The sequence below is a fragment of the Antennarius striatus genome, chromosome 3, assembly GCF_040054535.1.
Source record: "Antennarius striatus isolate MH-2024 chromosome 3, ASM4005453v1, whole genome shotgun sequence".
Classification (NCBI taxonomy): Eukaryota; Metazoa; Chordata; class Actinopteri; order Lophiiformes; family Antennariidae; genus Antennarius; species Antennarius striatus.
In genome coordinates, this window is record NC_090778.1 from 14938191 (window position 1) to 14955492 (window position 17302).

The window sequence follows — 17302 nt, forward strand, 5'->3', positions numbered from 1 at the left end:
GTTTTTTTGACAATGTTGTTCTTTTTCCCAACTTCTAATCTCCCCCATGGACATTTACTAATCTCTCATTTATATTTAAATCACAGCTTCATGCAGCATGTCTGGTTCATAAGGCAAATGAGGTATGTTACTGTTTCAAGCTCAATTTAAGTGAGTGATAGCATAATGAAGATGCAGGGGGAAAATGTTTTTCCCCTGATGTTTGTTGTTTGTGGATCATGGAGTTGATATGAAAAATTTAACAAGAAATTAGATTCTGGAGGGAAATCCAAGAAATGAATAAATATTTTGTTTATTTCCTGCCAACTGGTTTGTCTGAGATGTAACTGATAGTTAATCAAGTTATCCTAAAATAAAAGAATCATTATGGACCAATGTTTCCACCCTAGAGTAAATCTGGTCCTATGTAATTGCCTCATTTCCCCATTACTATGTAGTCATACAGAACAAACACTGGACCTGAGACTTTCCCCAGATGGATGTCCAAACCATTACAGATTGACCAATATATTTAATGATGGGAAACAGACACTGTGGATTAAGTGCATCCTTTGGCTTTCTTCATATTTGACCCGTTCTCGATGAAGAGAGGCTGGAAGATGACTCATTAGTTTTCCATTCGCCCTTCAGCAACACTGAACGTCAGACCACATTGTGCACCTTTGTGTTGACCTTGGATACGAGTGATGCACAAACTTTTCTGTTTGAAGCTTTGCATGATTATGAGTTGGTCACATTTGAGATTATTTGTCATTTTCATTGTTCCCCCAGCAGCATTCAGTAGTTTTCTGCATGCTGTCTGATGTCATTTGAAGAGCATCTGTTGCCCCTCATTGCACCTGTTTGTTCTCTTTTGTTCTAGTTGAAACTTCTCCCTGAAAAAGTTAACAAATACTGCTAACGAACATCCGAATGAACATGACTTGTTTGTGTAGCTTTGATGTCATGCTGCTTTAGTCAATTCAAAGTCCCTTTTCACATGGTATTTACATCATTTTGACATTTGACTTTTTGACAGTTTAATCTTGCAATGATCATTTGCATTGAATTTTTTAGGTCAATTTCCTTCATTTTAAATTCTCTTTACTTATTTGGAAAATGAAACTTCATGAAATGAATACATAACATCCCAGAGGATGAATGGTTCAATTATCCTGATCAATGATTCTCACTTAGGGGTTCTCCAAACCTTTTTCCAACTACAACATTTCCTCCGGCCCCAATCTTTCCTCCAACTCCAGTTACATTAACACCTATTGGAGAAATCCCTGTGAAGTTTGGTAGACACTTTCAGAAGTGCCAAACACTTATGTGATCACTCTGACTTTCCCTGCAGCATCATCATCAGATTGTTCTGTGTTTTCATTCAGGATCAAGTACATGTAATACTAAAGTTCTAAAGTAAAAATGATGAAGATAAGTAACATAAAGAAACCAGGGTAAGATAACGAGTAGGAAAGCAGCAAATATAACATTCTGACCCCACGCAGCTCATCATATTTTCAGTACAGTAGATTGACAAGGGGGATCTTTGCAAATTAGATGAGCTGAAATTGCTCTGGGGTTGGTGTGTCAGAGGAATAATCCTGTTGGATATGTTAACCTAGAATCCATGAATGCAAAGAAGGTACTCCTTATAATTTTGTATGAGGTGAAAGTGCATTGATGTTTGCATTTTAAAATGTCAATGCTCTGTCATTTTGGACTAGTTTGTATAATTTACAGGCACAAGTCCTTTCTCCCAACCAAGCGGTGGACTTGGGATACTGAATCATTAGTTCATTAATGTACTTCACTCAGCTTTTTCACCGATAGTGGCAGGGAAGTGACTGAAATACAATAATACACACTTTGGAAAGTTCTGTGTTTATTTGAGCAGTGTCTAATCTTATGTTTAGATTTATTTCCCTTCTCAGTATCACGTGAATCAGTTTAGAATAATGTTCATTTTGTTATCCTCTGCCACTGAAGAGAGAAGCTATCTGAGAGCAACTTAGGTCTTTTCAATTAAAGATTATATCAAAACTATAAATGTTTGTATATAAAAGTAGTTTATACAGTTTGTATGTGTATTACACAGAAAACATTGACAGAAAACTGTCAATGTTTTCTGTGTTTAAACTTTTAACATTCAGATAAAGGGAGCAGAAAAGTGTCAGAACTTTAAAAGCCCTGCAGTTACTTTCCAACACTACCTCAATGTCAAACAGAAATACTCCACGTAAGCTGATGTATGATTAGCCGCAGCAGCAGTAGAAAATGAGAACATGAGCAATTTGTTTCATTTGTTCTCTACCTGGTGCTGTAAATACATGCTACATTCACAACGTTTAAATTAAAAGGCAACTTGATTGGTCATTGGGTGTTTTATTTTTTACTTCTTTATTCTAATATATAATAAAAAGCTTTGCTTGCAAATATCAAATAAAAAAAGTTGATCATTTGTTGTGTTTACTTTTGCAGACGTTTGGAAAGAAAATGTCCTTGCTATGGGGAATATGATTCTTAGCATTCAAAATGAGTAAGCCCACATAAATCATCAATTTTTTTAAGCTGTGTTTTTTTAAATATTCTTTTATTTCTGTCTTGTGACCCCATGGTTGTGAATTTGTAGAGAAAAATAACCCTTTGGATGTCTATTAGATAATAATGATAAATCGCATTACAAGACAAAAATTATTGCCGTCCATAGTGTCCTTGAATTGGAGTAAACCTGATGGGGTAATATTCAGAGTGGGCTTTCTAGTGGACAAAGTGTGATGAAGTGACTTCTTGGGTGTCTTTCAAGTAGAGAAAACAGGAGTCAGTGCCCTTTAGGGTGCATTTTCACTGGACACATGTCGACAGTGAGCAATGCCTTGGCCTACAACTTACCCTTCATAACACATAATACAGGGCTTTATATGCTGGAAACTTAAGTTGTTTTCCTTGTGTGTATAAATGGTCACATAGCTCACAAGGACCCAGAGACGTGCAGCAGGGATTGCTGCTGACCCCTCTCATCCCGGCCACAAACTGTTCCAGATCCTCCCCTCTGGCAAGAGGTTGCGGTCCATGCGGACCAGGACCTCACATCACAAAAACAGCTTCTTCCTCACTGCAGTCAGACTCATGAACAATGCCCCCCCCATAACCTTATACCTCACCTTGATGGTAAATCATAAATTGTAAATAGTAAATTGTGTTTTTTATATTTGTATTCCTTATTGCTTCTCGTCACTTTTTTAATGCACGTCAAGTTCCTCGTGTGGTAAACTTTACTGTACCTGGCAATGAACTAATTTATGATTCTGATTCTACATTGGATTACCATCAAAAGCATCTCATAGGGGATTGTATCCATTTCACAATACAAGCATTTCAACTTCCTCTGTGACGGTGCCCGTTATGTCTTCCTCCACCTTCAACAGCCTATCTGCTATTTTAATGTGAAGATGAGATGAGAATATAGACACCGCTTTTATAAGTGTTTGCAGCACCTGAGAGATAAACATTAACACATGGAAATGATAAAAAATCCAATAAAAAATAAAAAAGTGTTAAAACAGTAATGTCACCCACATATATACCTTACAATTCATCAACAATATTGTAATTAAAGTTTATGCAAAATATACATGTAATATATGTATCATATAAATAATATGTGTGTAACATATGCCATGAAAGCTGAAAAAACATCCCAGGGTGAGGAGCTTCTGCTACCTTGCAGTGACTTTTCCTTGTGGATAATCTTTCAGAAAGTATTTGTTTTCTGCTTGATATGATTTGATATATGAATAGATGTCTAATGAAATAAAAAACCTAAAGGCGCTTCACAAACTTTACAGGTTAACAGACTTTGAAAGTGAAAGTGCAAATTAACATAAACCTAATAAGATTTATCTCCAAAATGCAAAACAAAACTGGTAAATCTTCATTATGAATATGAACGTCAGATATTTAAATTTATTATTACGATATATTATCATTATACTCATTAATGGTTTACATTTACATACATTTGCATGTCGTTTAATAGGGAAGAAACATACTGTAATAAGTGATACAGTAATTATTATGCAAGATAAAATGTAGTCTGAATTTATAGACATTACTCTTAAAAATAGTTAATATATTACCTTACAGGTAACGTGTGCATTTTTAAATGCAAAGTAATTTAATGACTGAATGTCAGCATACTAATATGTTAAGCTAAGTTGGGCCCTCCAACATATCAGTATTCTGAGCATTGAAAGCATTTTCGTATATAGTGATTTAAGTATTTTATATGTAGCCGTCTGCTGCTCTTAAATCTGTGGACTTTTAATCCAGTTTATCAGAGATTACTGTAGCTGTGGTTCTGTATGCATACTTGCAAAAAAATATTTATTATTCAATCTTTCTCCTCTCAAACATTTTGATAAGATTCGCCACGTTCACAGCACAGGACGATAAATAGAAGCTCTTGATGAATCAAGCTGAATAAGGCATAAAGCAAAGAATCATAAAATTCTCTGTGGAGAGTGGTTGCATATTGATGGTGTGCTCTGAAGCAGCCTTCATTCTGCTCTAAGAGAGAATTATTTATCGCTCGCTCTATTCTTGGGAGGATGTTCTTGACAACGTCTTATCTCACTGTCGGAATACCACCAGTTTCTGTTGGAAAAAGAATTGCTATGTGATGTCTTTGTGGGAGGTTCACCAGTTGCATTACATTTAAAAGCCTTGAAAGCAGAGTAATACGGAGGCAAAGAAAGAAAACATTTATTGTTTATGAATGTGGTGTCACACAGGTCCTGTCAGAAAAGAACAGGGAGGTGAGGTCTTAGTTTGAGGTCTCTGAAGTAATCCTGCCTCCCCCTTTCTCTCCACAGGCAGCTGGACTTTGGAATTATTCCCTTTAAGGACAATCAGCACATTCGTGTAAAAGCAGTACATTGCCATTGCAAAAGACGGTCTAACATTCCACATGACAGCTAGTTTTACATTTGTGATGCCCACTGCAGGTTATATTGTTATAAAAATGTACAGTATAACATTTTTGTGTCTCAGTGCAAAAGATATATTTCAAAAAGAATTTCAGAAAGCCTTTCCCTTGATAAATGTCCCCAATGTTTTCCCTTCATCTGTGTCCAACAGTAGAATAATTGGTCTGTTTACAGGACCATCAATAAATAACCAACAGAAGCAATTTTACAGTCACCGTCAGATAGCAGCAGTGTTTCAGCTTTAACTTTAAATACATAGTCACAGAAAATTGTGTCACTGTACACTCACAATTCATCAGAACAACTTTTACTATTAGTAATATAATAATAATAATAATAATAATAATAATAATAATAATAATAATAATAATAATAATAATAATAATAATAATAATAATTATTACAGTCATATCATATTGACAATATTAACCAAAAAAAGAATCCAGTGTATCATGTTTGCATTAAAGTATTTACATTGCTTTTCAAGTTCTGTGGCTTAATTTCCTGTGTGTGAACTTCCCAAGTAAAAGAAGGCAATGAAGTGTCTGTTAGGTCAAAGGTAAAGGATTGAGGTGGCTCATCAGCTGGTACAGATGCTGTTAATGGAGATGATGGCCGGGTCCACCAGACCCAGCTCCTCGTGCTCGTTGACACACAGCTGATAGCCACAGCCCCGCCTACGCTTTAATGGAGTCACCTTGGAGTCGGGCTTGGCACGAGGCGGCAGGAGGAAGCCCACGCTCCCTGCGATCAGCATGTGCCAGATGCTGTGGATGTAGAAGTAGTTCTCCTCGGTCTCCACAAAGGCATAAAGGGCCACAGCAGACGTGGCAATCATGGTGCCTGGGAAGAGGAAGAATACCCACCTCTTCCAGGTGGGTGGGTAGCAGCGGCGGCGGCGGATGGTTCGCACCGTCTGATGGGCCAACAGACACAAAAAACATCTTTTTTAAAACTTAACGTTTACATCTGCTCTCCATGAGGTACAAAGCAGCAAACTGTGGATTGAATACATTTCATAACGTCTCTGACCCAGGAGTCTTCACACTGTACATGCAGTGGGTATCTGATGGCTACAGCTTTCAGTTATTTTGGACAAGTAAATGACAAACATGAGCAAACAACAGCATCAGGAATACATACAAGAAATCAATTTCTGGTGTAACAAAATCCCTGAAACAGATGCCTGTGTTCTACTTGAAGGTGTTACTTTACAACACATACAATCAAATTGTTGCATTGCTTTCCTAAAAACAACTGGGATGTGCAATCTGAAAATTGAAACTAAAATAGTGAAATTTCTGCAACTTCAATTTTTGTTTTAATTTGAACTTTTTGAGTGTCAATTAGACATTGATGAATTTGTAGGAAGTTATTATTTAATGAAGAGAACTGTGACAGTTCAGTTTATTTGTTAATGCAGCTGTTCTGAAAGTCAGTGTGCTGTTATCTCCTTATTTAATACACACATGTCATGAAACAGGATATTAAAGTGGGTGATCACATAAGACCATTCAAATATTGAGACCAGTTGAATCTCCTCAAGGGAGCAGCAGGCGGTTTACTTTGATTGACGGGATACAGGGATTACATTGCTCATGAATCTGTAATGGTTTTATTGTCTGTAATTTGTATTCATGTCTATTACTGCAGCAGAAAGTCCGTCACAGGGATTGTATGCTAATAAATGTTTGAAAATGTCCATCGGAGATTGTCCAAACATCTCTTATGTAATCTATGCTGCAGTTCCTTTAGGGAATCACTGCATTGGATGTTTCATTTGAATGCAGAGAATGTGTTCATCCTGTAAGTGGCCCACGACTGAGGAAAGTGCAGCACAAACAGAATTTAACATTTCAATTACTTTTCCCCTTAAATGGCATTTAAAGAGTGTTTCATTATTGTATTCAGAATTGTGTTCACTGGTTCATAAACTTGATTGCTTGCGTGATATTTTTAACAAAAATATCTCCATTCATAAATGACAAGAATAATTACTTGTATTGTGTCAGGGGAAATAGCTCAGATTTAATTATTATACTTTAAGCATTAAATTTAACATTTAACAGTCATTGTGATGTCAAGTGAAGAAAAACATAAAAACATAAAACCTGTTTTTCTATTCCAGAAAATATTCAATATTTTTCTGGTTAATTCAAAAAAACCCACAAAAAAACAGATTGATCTTTTCAAGCGTGCATCCGTCGCCTCATTTAATTTGTAGGATTAGAGCTATTTGGCATTGACAGATTTGAACTCCTCCCTCTAGTCTCACTGCTCATGACACTCATGCAAAGCAGGAAGCTCTATGTGCCCTCCGCTTGACTGATCTAATTTGGTTGTGTCTGGGAACATTCATAATGCCAGGCTTTGCAGAAACATGACAAGCTGAAATGAAAGGGCTCTTGTAGAAAATGTGTGGTGCTCAAAAACTCTGAGATGAAGCAGAATGCTGAATCGTACGTACCCTGTTGAGCAACTGATAAATTATGAAGTGTCAAGCAATCAAAGCATGAACCCATGTTTGTCATAAAAAATAACAGCAATAGCATGAGATCCAGGTGACGCTATATGGAGAAGCTGAAAAATCAGTGTCAATCATTTTGAAAGTGCTCAAAATCTGCATTTATTTCCATTCTCATTTTCTCACAATATAGTAGATATGTGCAATTTATGTTTGTCAAACTATCGATAAGCCATCTATAATGAAAAGCTGCCAAATGCAGTGGAAGTTAATAGTATTACGTAAATCTCCAGAAACATTTTTAATGACACGGGAGTGCAGCATATTACTAATAAAATACACTCTAATGTATACCCACATTTGGTGCTAAACTGGAGGATTTACAGGGCAGAATTAAATCGAGCTGTGCTTCATTTTTCACAGTTTTTGTATGATACAGCTGACCGAAAAATAACTCTCACTGCTACAACTCTCACACTTTACTCAACGCAAAGCTTTCTCCAAGGAAGCTAGAAACTGTAATTTTCAAACCTCATGTCAAAGGTTTTGTGTTAAAGGGTATTTCCCCCCAAGAAACTTGGCTGAAAGGCTATTATTTTTTATCTTCTCAGTTCAGGGAGCACATTATGACTTGAAGAAGAGTCAGTGAACATACAAGCTTCCTTATAATGGAACTACAACCCATGACTAATACCCACCGACTGCAAACTTTTAAAGCTAATGTAAAATAGTGTCATTGGTGAGAAACCCACACATTTCAGCCCTGCACATGCTCCAGCCCCACGTTCCAGTACAAAGCTTCACTGATAGATTAAGTCCTTCTACTTTTAATGGCATGAGAAACATTGGAGAGACAGCTCTGACATGTTTCCTTCATGTGCTTGCACAGGCTTTTGGCATGAAAGACAAAAACATGTTATGATTTTAAAATTAATTATCTTTTATCCTGTTTTCACCTCTTAGTATTTAGAAGTAGTTAGAAGAGTTATTAGCTCAGCATACTTTACACGACTTATAGGCGAACTTGTCTGAATGCACAGGGTATTATTTTCCAATTGCAATGTCGTTATGGAATAAATCCATTTTCCCTGCAGACAGATGGTCCGCTGTGCAAGAAGATTTAGAGTTGCCCTTACCCATGCCACGGCCATGATGCCCAGAGCAAAAAGGCTGGGCCCCAGCAGGTTCCACAGACCGTGACGGTCCAGCTGCAGAGCCATTGACAGAGACATAGCCCCCAGAAGATACAGCACCTTATCAGAAAAAAAGAACATATTGATCATTAACTCCATAAATGCTGCTGACACCTTTACATCCACAGTAAATGAAGAGTGTGTGTGTGTGTGTGTGTGTGTGTGTGTGTGTGTGTGTGTGTGTGTGTGTGTGTGTGTGTGTGTGTGTGTGTGTGTGTGTGTGTGTGTGTGTGTGTGTGTGTGTGTGTGTGAGAGAGAGAGAGAGAGAGAGAGAGAGAGAGAGAGAGAGAGAGAGAGAGAGAGAGAGAGAGAGAGAGAGAGAGAGAGAGAGAGAGAGAGAGAGACCCATGTGTCCTGTTCTATTTAGAGGAAGATTTTACTTTTCACTATGCGGCTGAATCATTCACACAGGTTTAGAGGAAATCCGTGTTTATCATAGTTATGCAGACAAAAGATACCCCATTGTTAATTGGTACTAGCCGTGGTAATGAGTCAGCCTGAAGATGAAGAGAATGTTGTTGTTCTGTGAAGTTAATCAGAAAGTAAGATCATTTGGAAAAACATCAAATAATATAAGAGTTGACAAAGTTCACTATTTTACTACAGTATCTTCTCTTTTCGGCTTTTCCCTTCAGGGGTCCCCACAGTGAATCAGTTGCCTCCATCTAACCAACACCAACTACCTTCATGTCCTCTTACACTAGTTCACTATTTTACTATCATCCAAGGAAATAATGAAGAGGCCAACATTAAAATGAATTGATCGTATTGACTTATCATTGTTGTGTTGCAAAAGTCTAAGCATACATTTCTGTGCTGTACACTTGGAAAAAAACAAAAATGAAAACACACTCTTGGACTGGGAGTCATTTTCTTTCATTATTGTGATACAACACCCACACTAGTTCATTTGGACACAAACTGACATACAGCAGCCTAGTCCTGTAAATTTGCAGAAATCTAATGTTTAAAAGTCCAGGGCTGAAAATAGTTCTCAATAATTGCAGGATTTTATTTATATTTGTACCATTTTTTAATATTTGAAGTACAAACTGACAATTCCCAGTTGTTAGTGAGTATTGTTTCTATGATGAAACTATATAATAGTGATCTATTGTTGTACTGAGTAACATTTGCATTCAACACATGCAGGGTAGCAAAAACAGAAATTATTGAGAAACCACTTAATACACTATTTGTTCAATATTTGTTGACAGTAAGATAAAGAAATTGTTCCCTGTCATATTAACAGCCTCTACATGAGCTGACTGACACAAACAGCTTGCAAATGTGATTTTTAATGTGTTTGGCATTAAGATGAATCACTAAGGAATGTTCAGCATTTATTTGCTACTGAAAATTATCACTTAAAAAATGTTTTGGAGAAAACTAAACCAAGTGAATGTCCTCTCTGTGAATGAGAGTCACGACATAACAATGGCAACAAAATATGAACAATAGAAAAATGTGATTCCAGAAAACCTAAACCTTCAGGTTGTCTGACTTCTGAACCATCCTGACCATAAATATGAGAAGAAATCGGGTTGTTAAGGTGGGACAACCTGTCAGTAGGAAAACAGAACTAATTGGCACAGAGGAAGGAGGTGAGGAGTGTTGTGGTGCAACCTGAGGACTCGTGCAGCAGAACTCATTAGTCAGGCTACACTGGTGCATCGTCCTGCAGCGCACAAACATGCATGTATACATATATTATATACATGAACACATACACTGAAGTGGAGGTTCCATTGTTATGAATCTTTTTCTGTCATGATGACAGACGAGCTTGTTGGAGTTCTGGTGGGAAGTCTATTTTTGTCTTCCATGTATGTTTTTCTTGCTCATCAATGTACAGCAATACATGCTTATACTGTTCCTAGGCATGTATGCACTGCAGCATCCCATACATCAGTGCCAGGAAAAGCAGTTTTAAAAGGGCAAAGCTGAACAGACATGTTATCAAATATACTTTCATCATGCACATTCAAAGTTTATTTATTATTTTATTATTATATTCTCTAAATATTGAGCCATATTTAAATGAATAATAATCATAATAATTAATGACTTCATATTAATATTAAACTCTTGCATTTGTGTTATTGGCATACGTTTCATAGTTCTGTGTTCTGTTATTTCTAAGCCTGTATGCTCAGCTAATCTCCTTCAATGACTGGCTGACATGGCTGATCAGTGTGAAGACAAGATAATTTACACTATCATTCATCCATTTTGGTTCTCTGAAGGGAATGTGAAATATGTTCAGATGGTTTATCCAACTGGAGGCAGCATGCATTTATATATATTTTTTCCATACAAGATTTTAGTTACCTAAAGAAAGAATGACATGTATATGTAACTGCTCAAATCTATGATAAGTGTGTTAATGACCTATGGGTCTCCGCTTAACAATGTTTTTAGACAAGTAATGCTAGTCAATTGAAATTATCTACATCAACCATTCAACCTTTATAAAGAGGAAACTGTTTTGTAATGTCCCTCATTGCTGAACCCTTGAACTCAGGTTGATTTGTTTCCTATTGTAATTACAACACATCTTCATTTGAGGCCTATCAATGTGGTTGCGTATTTATTCAAAAGTGCTTTACTGACAATCATCCATGTTACCATTTGTCCATCTGTTATACACTGAATCCTGCTGCGGAGAACTATGCCATTATGTACAACATGAATAACGGCGCTATGTCACCACTCATTAAATGAGGGACAAAATGAAAATGTTGAGATACAAAATGCAATAAAACAGAATTAGCCTTTAATTTAAGGTTTTCTGTTGGAATCATCTTCAGCAAATTTACCTAGTTACAGAATATGTTCTGTAACTGTAGTGGAATGACTTTTTATTTAAACCATTCTAATTTGATTTGTTTTACATAAGCATTGTGCATTGTTTCTATTAAGGAACTTATTCTGTTTGTGTCGGCATAAGATCAGTCTGATTCTTGAGTGTGCTACTCGTCATCTGCACTCCAGCCCAGAACATTCCATTGTCGTCATATGAGCAAGTATTTGATGAATGGTCTGTTTATATCATCGATGATACTGCTGGACTTCTACTCAACCTATGTATGATTTGATTTGGTGAATAAATATTTGTAATTTTGTACTTTGTCCTGTCTCAAGAAATCTCTGGCCACTACAAAATGAAGAAGGAAGATGTTATTCTACCACTATATTTGAGACTTCTGGACCATCGATTCTCTATTGTTAGGGTTAATACATCAAAAGCGCTTCGGCTTACACTAGGAAAAGATTTTTTCGGATAGTGAAACAGTCATGAGACGTATCTTATAACATTCACTTCAGGAAAGATAATGCATAAACAAGAAATCCAGCTTCAGTGAAAAAAAAAAGAAAGATTGTTTGACACCCATGTACCCAAATTGTTTTGACTGAAAATTCAAACACACACACACACACACACACACACACACACACACACACACACACACACACACACACACACACACACACACACACACACACACACACACACACACACACACACACACACACACACAAAATCTCCCTATAGAACACAGTTCCACTTGCCAGTCCTGACATGTGCTATTTGATTAGTGATTGCACATTGCAGCGCTCAGCAAAAATGAAAACTCCAGAGGACAGCAGATGTTGGTACACTCTGCCTCCCTCCCACAACACACACACAAACACACACACACACACACACACACACACGCATGCACACAAACACACACGCACACACACACACACACATGTCTGAGACTACTTCATCTTGGTTTGCAGCCAGGGAGTGACCCAGGGAGAAGGTGCACCTGTTAGTGTTTACTGTTATCGACCGCAATATGTCAACAACCAGAGGATTTAACACCCTGCATGGCCGATTCCAACACATTGATCTTTCAATTTAGAACTAAAACCGAGGCATATGCAGCACTCATTTACAGATCCCCTCCACAGTTCGAATTCTCAGTGTTTTTTTCGTCTCTGGTTCAGGACTTATCTCAGGATGCTGACCACTAACACAGAGCTCAGGAGCAGGTGGACGGCAGCACATGGCAACGACCAGACTTTACGGTCTTAAGATGTCTGGACCAAGATGTCTGAATCCTTGCCAGCATTTAGGCGAAGAGATCTGGGCTTGCTCTTGCAAATTACTGCCTCATCGTTCAGAGACACAAACGAGCCAATCAGAACATCGGCTGTGCTACATGAGGCTGCGCTAATGTGCAGGTTGTTACAGGGGAGTGATGGTGGATGGAAACAATTTAATGGGAAATGGTTTAATGGGCAGATTACCCATGATGACAACACCAGCTTGTGATAAAACAGATTAATATTAAGTAAATGATTTGGTAAACTTCATCATTTAAACAGTTTAGGAGGTTTTTTAAAATGTAATTTGACTTTTTCCTTAGGATGGAGCCAAAAAACCCCCAAACTTAATCTCCTTTACTTTTCACACACCTGAACTGCTTCAGGTCAGCATGATGGAATGCTGATTGATATTTACCTGTTTGATGATGGACTTTAACCTGGCCATGGCAATAACAGTGACCCACACTGACATGAGCGACCCAAGAAAGTCACAGAACTGCAAGACATCATACTCCATGATGCAAAAGACCACGATACCCGGCTGGTCACATGCATGGTAGAACTGTCAGGTGAGGGGAGAAAGGCAGTGATTAGATTAACCAGCAAAGCTTTAGCTGACATTCCTGTCATAGAAAAGTGAAAGAATATATGTATTGTGACATAGCATGGCATTCATTGTTTAGCAAGTTCAATTGAATTAAATATTTTTCTGCACTTGGATGAATTTTTTTCTGGGCAATCCCAAACAGGATTTCTTTGTAGATAGATAGATAGATAGATAGATAGATAGATAGATAGATAGATAGATAGATAGATAGATAGATAGATAGATAGATAGATAGATAGATAGATAGATAGATAGATAGATAGATAGATAGATAGATAGATAGATAGATAGATAGATAGATAGATAGATAGATAGATAGATAGATAGATAGATAGATAGATAGATAGATAGATAGATAGATAGATAGATAGATAGATAGATAGATAGATAGATAGATAGATAGATAGATAGATAGATAGATAGATAGATAGATAGATAGATAGATAGATAGATAGATAGATAGATAGATAGATAGATAGATAGATAGATAGATAGATACTTTAATGATCCCAAGGGAAATTCAGGATGTATGCAGTAGGGATGAGTGAGTACACCACTATCTGTATCTGTTCAACCATCTGTTATCTGTATCTGTATCTGTACTCTGAATGGGTGGGGCTTAAACCATTTATTGTTTATTTTAAAACTATTTACAGAACAGCTTCAAAATTGAGATTCAAATCAATGTTTTCGATTACAAAAGTAAGAACTATTCACAGAACAAGTTTTTTGATGAACTCAGAACATGAAGTGAATTAATGAATATAATAATAATAATAATAATAATAATAATAATAATAATAATAATAATAATAATAATAATAATAATAATAATAATAATAATAATAATTCAACTTTATTGATCCCCAGAGGGGAAATTCTCTTTACATGCATGCAATTCGAAATTATGAACTACAAAGTATACATGAACAAGAATTGCCTTACTCAACACAACTTTCTAAAAACTTTTTTTTTTTTTTAAGGCGGTGAACGATGCGACACGAGCAATTTTCAGCTCTGTCTGGTCAAATGCACTGCATACCTGTAACAAAACAAAACTAGAAGCAAGTTCACCAAATAACCTTAAATAGACCAAAACAGAGGCAAGCTGAAGAAAACTAAGGAGAGCAACGTGAGCTACAGTGAAGCCACAAACAGAGAGATCAGCCAATGTCTGTGTGTGCGAGAGGTGGGCAGAGAGTCTCTGTAGTGTCTCTGTAGAGAGTGGCAGGCGCTGTGTGTGACTGGCCAATCACAGAGCGTGAAGACAGTCAGTTCTGAGGATTTTCCTTCAGCTATGCCAGCTGGGATAGGCTCCGGATACCCGTGACCCACGCAGGCGGATGAAGTGGTCAGGAAAATAAATGAATGAATGAGCATGAGTATTGCCGAGTTTTACTCGTATCGTGCTCGTACTCGTCAAAAATGTGTACTCGTCTGAAACGAGTACCCCAGCTCAACCCTAGTCTGCAGTAACTCACAGTGGAGAAGAACATGGTGAAGATGTAGACTGAAGCCTCCAGTAGGTAGTGACTTCTGATGGCGATGGCCACAGGAGGGACAAACATCAGGTTACTGAGACACAACAGCAGGGTGGAGAGCAGCTGGAAACTGTAGGAGTAGGCCTCGGAATTGTCTGTGCATCCCCAGCCCTCCCAGCCTATTGCATTAAAACATAAAAACACAGTCAGCATGGTTCAGTGCAGTAGTTTAATTTAAAGAGGTAGAGATTTAGGAGGGTAAAGGGCTTCTATATTTGTAGGCTGCAAATGTCAGAACAACTTAGTCTTCATCTTCCTAAAATTCAAAACAAACTTTGTGAAAGCCTTCAAACTTTTGTCTGAGCCGATGAGATGAGATTGTCTTTGTTTTCCCTGTGGTATTGATAGAATTTCTTAAATCAGTGCCAAAATTTTAAGATGATGGTAAGCTGAATCCCTGTTATATACATAACAATATAATATAATATAATATAATATAATATAATATAATATAATATAATATAATATAATATAATATAATATAATATAATATAATATAATATAATATAATATAATATAATTAGGGCTGTTACTTTAAGCATTAGTTAGAGTAATGAATATGCTGCAAATTAACACGCTATAAAAATTAAAGCAATTAATCGTGAGTGGCAAGTCAATGAGCAAGCATTTTAAATTTGGCCCATTGAGGGACCCGTAGGCTGCAGTAACGTCACTTCCTACCTGCACCACTCCTCAAAAGCAGGGTGACTGACAATAGAGATGGACGCGACATGGGAGAGCAAGGCAAGCCCACTCGGACCTTTGGGCGGAAAGGTTATTTATAAAAAAGAACACAGACGGGACTATCAACAAAAAAGCAGTGATTCTGTGCTGTAGACGCCTCCGTCAGTCTGCCCCAGGGCAGATGTGGCTACACACGTAGTTTACCATCACCAAGTATGAATGAGGAGTGAATGAATAATGGATCCGATGTAAAGCGTCTTTGAGTGTCCAGAAAAGTGCTATATAAATCTAATCCATTATTATTATTATTTTTTTTTGTTTTTGTTTTTTTACCTTTTGTAAAAGAATTTTCATATCACCGAAGCAGCTCCAGCCTAACGTATCATTTGAATGCAAAACATGTCAAGGACACAGAATTGAATGCTAGCTTACCCTTTTAAAGGAAAAGCTTGTTGGCATCTTGCTCATTGATGTTTCCTTATTTAGAGGCATGTTATACTATTCATTTTGAATTGCTGTATTGAGTCAGCTTTAGTATTCATTTTGATTGAGAGTCTGCTTATGTGCCTATTTGAGATTCAGCCTTATTTTATTTCTGAATTTTATTTATATTATTTAACTGTATTTGTATTGTATTTTTGAGAAATGCACCTGGCCTAGTTGTTTTGCTGATGTGCTTGGTCTTTTTTCTTTTGAATTTCTTTATAAAGCACACTTAACCAATAAAAATGTGGATTTCAAATCTTCTCTTCTTGGTGCATTCTATTGATTAGTTATGCACTACAATTTTGTAATGTCCTAGAATTCAAATTCCTTATTAGGGGGCCTTTAGCAGGTATGAGATTAAAATGCGATTAATTAGATGAATTAATTAAAAATCCTGTAATTAATTAGATTCATTTTTTTAATCGCCTGACACCACTAAATATAAAATAATATAAAACACATTGATGTCTCACAAATAATCAAAGACAGATATGCAGGAAGTTTATCCTGCATGTAGAAATTTCTCCAGGAGCCTTTCTATATTAAAACTCTTGCTCTGACTCCTCCTGTTCTGCCACTTGGGCTAGATCCTACCTCTGGATCCGGGGTAAGACATAAGGTACATCTGAGAGAATCTTGCCCCTGACAACCAATGTGCCCTTTTCCCCAATACATATTTTATGTTGTTCAGAGAGTGTAAAATCTTATCTTTCAGGGATAGCTAGTAGATAACCAAGTCAGTTTTATTTATACATCACAAAAAAGTCATCTTATGGCACTTTCCAAAGAGTAGGTCTGGACTGTATTCTTTAACTTATGAGACCAAAGAATTCCCCAATGAGCGAGGAACTGGCAATACTGATGAGATAAAAATGCCTTTTAACAGGCTGAAACCGGCTTTACTGTCTATACTGTCCCAGTCTTTTTTTTCCTTTGCCTTTGTCTGAGTTGGAGCACCAGCACCTTTTCGGTCTCTGTGCGACCCTGATACAGTATGAATTAAATATTCGAGAGCAATGTTGAACGAAGGGTTTGCAGCATGAGATAGGCCAAGGGCAAGTGCTGAATGCGAGATGTCTGCCAGGAAGCAGTCATACATATGTGGTATGACAATGAATTTACTGAGAAAGCAGCCGTGATAACTGGAGATCAAAGGCAGGATTTAACCAGCCTCAGAGGACAGGCTTTGCTTCGTTTCATGAGATAATTCTTCACTGAAAAGTAGTTTGTAATTATGAGCTTGTTTTATTGTCTTA

At 37.0% G+C, this 17302-nt stretch overlaps 1 protein-coding gene across 1 annotated transcript in view; it reads right to left on the minus strand.

The window, feature by feature from the left end:
* Positions 1-5427: 5427 nt before the first annotated feature.
* The window catches only part of tmem8b (transmembrane protein 8B), a 39932-nt gene continuing 28057 nt past the window's right edge, over positions 5428-17302 (minus strand). Inside the window, exons 11-14 of the mRNA XM_068310805.1 lie at positions 14817-14995; positions 13144-13290; positions 8571-8687; positions 5428-5886 (exon numbers count right to left, since the gene is read on the minus strand). Coding sequence (XP_068166906.1) covers positions 5551-5886; positions 8571-8687; positions 13144-13290; positions 14817-14995 — 779 coding nt within the window. The 3' untranslated portion in view covers positions 5428-5550. The remainder of the gene's footprint in view (positions 5887-8570; positions 8688-13143; positions 13291-14816; positions 14996-17302) is intronic.